Here is an 8,628-nt window from a genome sequence, read left to right as displayed (position 1 = left end):
CCCCAACCACCTTATTCTTTTCCTTCTTCGCTTCTTCCATCCTCTATAGCTAACTAAGCCTGTTAGAATCTTCCTGTGCAGGAAGACTTGGAAGCCATGGCTTCGGCATGGTTCGCCCAGGCTCTCCTCTCCCCTCTTAGTCTCAGCACGTTGAGGAATAGCCACCAGCTTCTCTGCCTCTCCAACTCATGCAGCCACCAGGACACAAGTTTGTGTCCAAGGTACAAGTTCAACCATCTCAGGGAGAGAGATCAGTTAAAATCGGATCAGCTGTCCACAGTTTTATAGACGGTGCTGAAAAAGTAGGCACAAGTTGTTGGATGACCCAAAATGGCATCGCTTAATAGAGCCAAATAAAATTGAACCCCGTTTATTACTTTTTATTTTTTTAATTTTATTTATTGATTTTTAAAGAGAGAGAGAGGAAGAGGGGGAGAGAGAGAGAAACATCAATTTGTTGTTCCACTTATTTATACATTTGTTGGTTGATTCTTGTATGTGCCCAGACAGGGGATTGAACACACAGCCTTGATATATTGAGACAACTGAGATCCCGGAAAAGGCAAATTGAACCCTATGTAGTCTTGACTGAAGTGGTGTCATGTCTTGAATTGGCAAACGTGCACCTTTAAATATTTTTAATTTACACAAAATTGATTTAACAGCTTGCCAGATGAATAGGTCTTTTTAAGGCATGGAATCTATCATCTAGAATTTTTTTCCCACAGTGCCAAGCAATATACTTTGCACATAATGAATGTTCAAAAGTTATTTGTGGGCTTAAAAGATATTGGCTCTAAATTGAGGCTAAAAAATGGAACCTGTTTTTTGAGCACTGGCTATGTCCCCTGGAACGGTTTTTCATAAAGGGAGCATTTAAATATATCTTACGGTATTAGGACCTCAGCCATGCTATCTATTGTGCTTCTCCATTTGATTTGGACTTCCTGCATATTATTTTTATCTTGGCATGGTCTTTCTGACAGGGTTAGAGTTGGGAACCTTTTCTTCTCTAGCTCTCCCAGATCAAATCACTCTTCCTGAGAGTACAACAATCAAGTCTACGCATGTTTAATGCAAGTTATTTGGTACCAAGTCACCATAAGACTTCAGGAAAATAAAAAAGACTCCCCCATCCAAAAACTTTTTTTAAAATATATAGTTGGCAAAGCGCATTACCTATGACATAATCTCTTTTTTGTGTGACCTTCATAGTTGTTTCTTTCCAAAGTGAGGTGACACTATCAGCATCTAGCTAGCCGAAAAAACCATTCCTGAATATCAAAGATGAGAAGTGTTGTAACATCTTACAATTGTAACACATTAAGACTCAGAGAGTGGATTATGTAACCCCTGGTTGTAAAAATGAAAACAGCCTCCGAAAAGAATAGCTAGGGTCAAATGGCAAGTTACAGCCAAACCAAGAGCAAAGCTGGTCGGAGTCAACTTCAAGATAGATGCCTCCACATCAGAAGTGATTTTAGGATGGGGCTTTGAAGTTGCACCTACAGGGCAGTTTACAAAAGACTCGGAAAACAGTAGGTATCCCTGCCTAAACGGAGTGCCGATGAAGGATATGACACAGATGCTGATGCATATGTGGTTTTAAACACTTGCTCTTTGTATTTCTGATCCATCTGGGTGATCTCTGTATGAGTGCTTCTACTAACAGTATTGGAACTCACCAACTCCTTAGAGTATTTAAAGCATATAAAGTCACTCCCACTAAGAGGCATAATATGACCCATAAGGCAGGGATAATACTCACCTCACCTGTCAAAGGGGTTGTTGCAAAGATCAGAGCCCTTCTGAGGAGGCTTAAAAAGCCCTGAAGGCACAGTGTAAATGTAAATATTAGTGTTAGTGCTACTATTTAAAATATGTGGGCAGAGAAATAATTTTCTGCTTAGTCTAGAACTGAACTTGAAATCTGCACCTAGAATAATACAATAAATACTCTTGAATGAATTACTGACACATTTTTTAAATCAGAATTATTACAACCTGATGTTGCCTTGCAGGGGTCACATTTTGAAAGTCTCTCCATACATTCAAAACTAAATGACAAGAGTTAAAATTACAGTGTGTTTTAAAGGTTTACATTGAAAAAAAATAAGACTTTTAATACCCACAAAAACAAAATGTTATTATTTGGAAATAATGTCAACAGTTTTGGACCTTTGTGAGTCCTAAGGTTAAAGATATTTCCATTTCCTCCCCCATGTCTGAGGTTCTGACCACTCTATTAGGCAATTTTTTATTTTCATGTCACTTTTGAAGACAGTTATTCTTTGAGAATATTTTTCAGATGATATGCCTCAGACAGAATTAATCATAATCCTACAAATGACCACAGAAGTGGTGGATCTTATCAGTCCTCAAATTACAAACTGGTTCCTAAATCAGTAATAGGTCTCTGCCTCTCCCAGAGGGACTAAAGCCTCCACAAGAACAGGGTTGGAAGCAAAGCCACGAGTGCCCTCCTGTGGTGAATTAAGAAAGTAACCGTGTTCTCAATTGTGACTTCATTTGGTGGCTTTGCCCACAGAAATACAGAGCCTTAGAGTTCCAAGTTGGCAAATACAAACTAATCTTCTCCTCGCTGTGGGGTCTGTGGACACCTTTGTGATATGCTCAATAGAACATATATGAATGCAGTTGATAAGACCAGTCATATCTCCTACCAATTTGCTACCAGACTTCTTGAGGCACAAACTCCAACCTTGCTCTGCACTCCCAGCCACGGATGAAACAAAACTACATTTAAGGCAGCCCAGGTTATAAATATGTAAAAAGTCCTATGAAGAGCCTGTGCAGCTGTGTCAAGAGCAAGAGGCCACCAACAAAGCCCAGTGCACATGTAGCCCAGCTGCAGCAAGAAGGGCTATGCAACATTGTCACCTCTGGACTGACCCACGTACTGAAGAAAAATCCCCAGATTTGGAAAGGAGGAGAAAGAAAACACTCCAGAAGGAGTTGGCTCTTCTGAATGAAGACCCAGCTCATCGCTATGGTCTGCTGTGTTGGCATTTTAATGACCACGGGTTTTCAAGGGCATCTATCGGAGCCTCTGTGGCAGCAACCAGAGCAAGAGCAACCAAGTCACCTATGGCGCCGAGGCCGTTCTCCAGTGAGCTCTGTCCCACTGCTGGTGTAAAACAACAGAACACCTCTCACTGCATCTCTCTCCACCCTAGCCCACAATCTTGCACCTGGTTGGCCAAACCAGTTTGCCTTGGTCGAAGGAGAAAGAAGTGTTCTTTTCGTGAGGGACATTAGGCCAGCGAGGAGAGGAGTGGTGTCCTCGTAGGGATGTATATCCTTTGCATCTGGTACAGTTTTGCTCTTTTCTGGGGTTGCCATGAAAACACAGATTCTACTTTAGTCCTGTGCAGTCCCAGTTGTTACATGTGCATCTCATTTTATTTGGCTGAGTCCACCATTTTTCACACATTTTGTCTGTCCACACGTTTACTGATTCACTATAGTCTAGGCTGTGTGTAAGAATTTGGTAAGATATCTTCCGGCCTCAGCTCACATAGTAGCAGGAGAGATCACACCAGACCCCCAAATCTAAGTGTTGGCCCCTGAGACATATCTTGTCTCTGCCAGCTTCTGTTGCTTCCTTTGCTCGTGGAGGCAGTTGGATGGACAGTCCTGGAATCCACGGCCTGCCTGTAACAGGCCACTGCCTGAGGGCGAGGTCAGTCACTGCTGAGTCTCCTCCCCTCAGCTGCACTCAGTGGACCCTGCAGGATGACACTGAAGGCCAGTGTTTCCAAACTATCCCCAAGGGCTCCCTGAGACCACTCTCTGGTCCCCGCTGGAGAGGATCAAACGTTCACAGGCAGTATCAGTGAGGTTGACCGGGAGTCAGGAAGAGGGAGAAAAGATGAGAAAGAAAAGCGTAAGTCTCACCAAAAGAGAAAAGGAAGTAGAGAATGGCTACTAAACAAAGGACACAGTAACACACACTCCTTCAATCCTACGAGGCACGCGGAGTTTTATTGAAAAGTTTAAATAAGACTGTTTATATGTTACAAAGTAGTAGTATGCTGTCTCCACATATCAGCCAATACCGATTATTGTTTATTATTGCAGCTAAAGTAAATCTATCAGAAAAACGTATCAACCGTCATTCTGTCTGTCTGACAGTACTGTCAGGCTGTGCGAAAAGCCCGTGAACATGGGCCTCCAGACACAGGGGTGCAAATCAGCAGCAAAAATATGTGCACATACAAAACTGTAACACAAAGCGATTCCCTGAGCGTTAATCTTAAACATTCACTGATCTTAAAGCATTCACGTTCACATTTACTTCAAGTGAAAATGGATTAGGACACTCCCCAGGGGCAGCCTCAGGGCTTCTGCTTCTCACATTGTGGTCACCGAGCTACGCCGGCTGGTGAAGACAGGACACTGATTTCAGGAAAAATAGTGGCGTCGTCTCTCCACAGCACTTGTCTTCTCCAGCAAGTGGATTTACGACCTGACTCCTAATGAAAAGTTCATGAACATAGGTGGTTGCATGTATCAGTCTTCAACTATTTAAAATACAGCTGTTGTTTTTTAATGAGGGGAATTTTTGAGGACTCCAGCAAGCTGATTTGCTTCATCTGAGCAATTTAAACTCTTGCTAGATAACAGCTGCCACAGACAGATTTGATAAAATTCATTATAGAATCTTTATAACTGACATGGCTGCAATGTCATTGGATTTGACTCGGCACCTACTGCATGAGGACATGACAGTGTGTCCTTTAGATCCCCAAACACAGGGCCATTCCACTAGACAGCCTCTCGGGGCCAGGAGATGAGAACTGGGTGCTTATACACCAAGCTCAATGTCAGGTTATTTACCAATGAACAGCTCAGTCTAAAAATTCCAACACAGGTGGCAATGTGTGCTGCGTGTGGGTACAGAAGGAAATACAGTGCATTTTAACTTGTGAGGACGAGCAGAATGGTTATGACCTTTCACAAGTCAGTGATATTTTGGAAGACTTAAAGAAGCTACCCGACAGTCGAGACACAAGCTGATTTTGGCCATGATTAAACAACACAAAAAGCGAATGCATTTCTAGCCCTAACTGGAGAGACTTGGGTTGTCTTCAACATCATAATTTTCTTGGATATAAAAATATTAAAGGGTTAGGAAAGAAAAATAAGTACTTTAGAAAAACTGAGCCAACAACTTTTGGACAGGCTTCGACCACTGACTTGATGGTGACTGCGTCCACCTGGCTTTCACTGATACTTCCTCATGAGGTTCACCATCTCCTTATAGAGCCGCCAAGGGGCGTCCAGGCCCCAGATGAAGTCCAGGTGCTCCCACTCTGGAATGCACTCGTGGTACACCAAGGTGGGGATCTCCGTCAGTAGGACACTGATGTCGTTGACGTCCGCCAGCCAGTCCCGGCCCCCGCTCCACACGGCCGTGGGCACCGGCAAGTCTCTCACATTGTACGTGGGAGGGCGAGTCTGTAAGAAAGACCCACCCAACACATTGTGGTGGTTGTTTTAATTTACAAAAACACAATCGACAGTCTCCATTAAACACTGACTAGTTCACTGAGAATAAAAGACTACATTTTGAAAATTGCTCTCAGTTTACTTTTCATGTCACTTTATCGGAACAAAAAAAAACCTAACCCACAACGAAAGAACAATTACTATAGTAACGTGGTAGGCTTGGTAACAAGTGTTTAAAGCCCCTGGAAGGAAGCTGTGTCCCCTGGTAGTCAGTTCAAAGCAAAAGAACCAGTCAGCTGGGAAGGGGCTATGGAGTCCATACCCTCCTCCTTTCCCTCCCTTGGGGGTAGGACACATGGCACAGAAGCTCTCTAAGCCTCAGTTTACTCGTGTTTCATCATCATCATCATCACAGGGAAGTTGTAAAAATTAAATAAAATATGGCAAAGTGCCCTACACTTTAGAATACTTAGCACTCAAAAATCTTGGTAAAGTTCTTGGTATATGGAAGAAAAGGCTTAGGCAATGTAATCTGGCCAAGGCCCTCCAGCTACCAGACGACAGACCTAGTTTTGTCTGACTCCGAAGTCTGTGTTCTGATCACTATGAGTCACACAGAACAGGACTGGTGACTGCTGTTACACGGGACCAAGGACAGAACAAAGAGGGAAGGCCCACACCACAACACTGACCGCAAAGCCCAGGCTGTTCTGGAACTGGATGCTATCTACCAACTCTCCCAAGCCTTTCCTTAGCACCCGAGGCCAGCCGGAGTCCTGGCAACCAACTTCCTTGATGCGCCTTCAGGGCCCATGATTTCTAAAGACTTTGAAGACTTTACCTGGTTGTAATGAAAATAGTTCTTGGCACTGCTCCCCCAGTCAAAGGCTTGAAACTTTTGTGATTTCAAAATCTAAAAAGAAGATAATTTGGAAAAAAGTTATCTGGCGCAGATGTCTGAGATAATATCACAGGTTCCTAGAGTTAGCCACATCCTCAGAAACCAACTCTACACCGATACCCAGACTTACTCTTCATTTCCAAACTGTAATTTAAAATAGATGGCATTATTTTGCTCTCCTTTCCTAAATGACTCCATTTCTCACAGTGCGATTGGAAAGTAGCTATGGCATGACCCGATAAAGCGGCTGTACACAGGCCGTGAAGGATGCAGGGCGGGGCAAAAGTAGGTTTGCAGTTGTGAGTAAGCAAAACACAGAGTTCTCTTCTTGTATTATTACTTATTAATTATTGCCTTATTTTCCATATGAACAATTGCAAACCCACATTTTCCTCACCGTGTACTAGATCAATGGTTATGCCCATTGGATAAACTTTATGCTGACATTGTTTACTGAAATATGAGTCTTAAACTTTTCAAAGAGTTAACTATCTTATTTGGGAAAGGTATATATTATATGTAATATATAGATTAATATATATTTATGTGGGTTAATAGGTATTTCTATGGATTAATAAAATATTTATATTAGAATATAAATATTAAGCATATATCACATATTTATATGGATTAATATAAACGCTGTATATATATGGATTAACACAGTTATAGATGGTTGTATATAATCTCCATATTTTCTATGTATCCACTCTACTTGACTACTTACATGATTTTATATTTTAATGATTTTATTGATTTGGCACTTCTTCTTGAGTACCAGTATCAGAATAACCACCAAATTGTACGGTACACCAGCACGATTGTAACTAGTGGAAGATAGCAGTCACGAAATAATATTGTATATAAAATTTAAATGTATGCATATATAGTGTAATATAAAAGTATTAGCAAAAGTCACTTATTTTTAAAATTTTAAGTAATGTAAATTCATACTTCCTCTATACCCACAAATTAAAAATATCAAGAATTAAATCCAAAATTGTCAAGCCAAATGAGTTGGAAACTGCTCAAACTTTGGCCAGAGGATGGCATCTGGTAAAGAGGAAAAACCTAGACATTCTTTGTCTCAACTGCTTTTGATTTATGTGAGGTTTCAATTCTTATCAATCGCATAAAATTCCGCTGCTTGATGTAATAGAAGACGGTGAGAGATTAGAAACTACAGGACTTCTGCAGGAGAAATGCTAACGTCTGCTTTGGCCGTTGCAAATGACGAATTTTCAAACGCGCCCGGCAGGTCTGAGGAGCAGAACAAGACGTGGCCCCGCAGCGCCTGTCAGTGCATCTGTGTTCCAGCTCTAGCTGTCCCTGAAAAAATACCGGTGCGAGCTGTTCCGCCACCGCAGACAGTGTGTCACTTCCTCACAGTGTCTTCCAGCACCGATTAAAGCACTCGGTGTGGGCATGGAATACACTGGAAAAACCTGCCTAGGGCTCAGACTGAACTGCTAAACTTGACTTTTGTGCTCCGAGTCATCGCCACTTGAAAGGGAGTCTCAGAAGGAGGGAATGTGAAGATGAGGATTTACAGCCACAAAAACAGGGAAATAAGCTAAAGTCCAATAGTAGATATTCGATTAAATGCATCATGTTACATCAGTATGTTACAACAGAATGCCACTTTCATAAATATAGATATAATAATATAGAAAGAGAAAGGTGGATAATGTTTATAAATCACATTAAGTGGGGAAAAAGAAAATGAAAGTGAAGAAGCACCATGGTTACACTTATATGACAAACATATGTGGCCAAAGATCAGGAGGAAATACTGATAACATTAGGCTACAGGACAGATGGTTTTTTAAGTGACATCTTAAAAATCGTTTTTATATCTTGAATGGCAATAAAAATGTCCATAGGTTCAACTTTTCTAAAGTACAATACATATCAGAAGTCTTAAAGATATGCCTACCCTCTGACCACTGAGTCTGCTTCTACAACTAGACCCTAAAAAACCAATCCGATGTATAAGGAAAGATCTTCAATTCAAGAATATTTATCCCAGAATGTTTACTATCGCAAAAAAAGGCTATTATACCAAAAGTAATAGTACCGATAATAATTATAACACTAATAATGATAATTCAAGCAAAGGAAAACTGTCCTCAGTTACAAATATTTAAAATTATTGACCTGAAAAGGTATTTTTGATTACAGCACAGACAGGTTGTGGGCAGGCCCTAGAACCTAAATTTTTTATAGCATCCTAAGTATTTCTGAACAACACTGTA

At 41.2% G+C, this 8,628-nt stretch overlaps 1 protein-coding gene across 3 annotated transcripts in view; it reads right to left on the bottom strand.

Annotated features, from left to right (window-relative positions):
• Window positions 1-3,978: 3,978 nt before the first annotated feature.
• LIPA (lipase A, lysosomal acid type) overlaps window positions 3,979-8,628 on the bottom strand; it is a 30,664-nt gene continuing 26,014 nt past the window's right edge. For all 3 annotated transcript variants that reach the window (XM_024563471.4, XM_053923155.2, XM_053923156.2), the window contains 2 exons: window positions 6,314-6,385; window positions 3,979-5,481 (listed from right to left, as the gene is read on the bottom strand). In XM_024563471.4, the coding sequence (XP_024419239.1) occupies window positions 5,248-5,481; window positions 6,314-6,385 (306 nt within the window). In that variant the 3' untranslated portion in view covers window positions 3,979-5,247. The remainder of the gene's footprint in view (window positions 5,482-6,313; window positions 6,386-8,628) is intronic.

Source organism: Desmodus rotundus, chromosome 4, assembly GCF_022682495.2.
Source record: "Desmodus rotundus isolate HL8 chromosome 4, HLdesRot8A.1, whole genome shotgun sequence".
Classification (NCBI taxonomy): Eukaryota; Metazoa; Chordata; class Mammalia; order Chiroptera; family Phyllostomidae; genus Desmodus; species Desmodus rotundus.
This window is presented reverse-complemented; position numbering and strand designations above follow the sequence as displayed.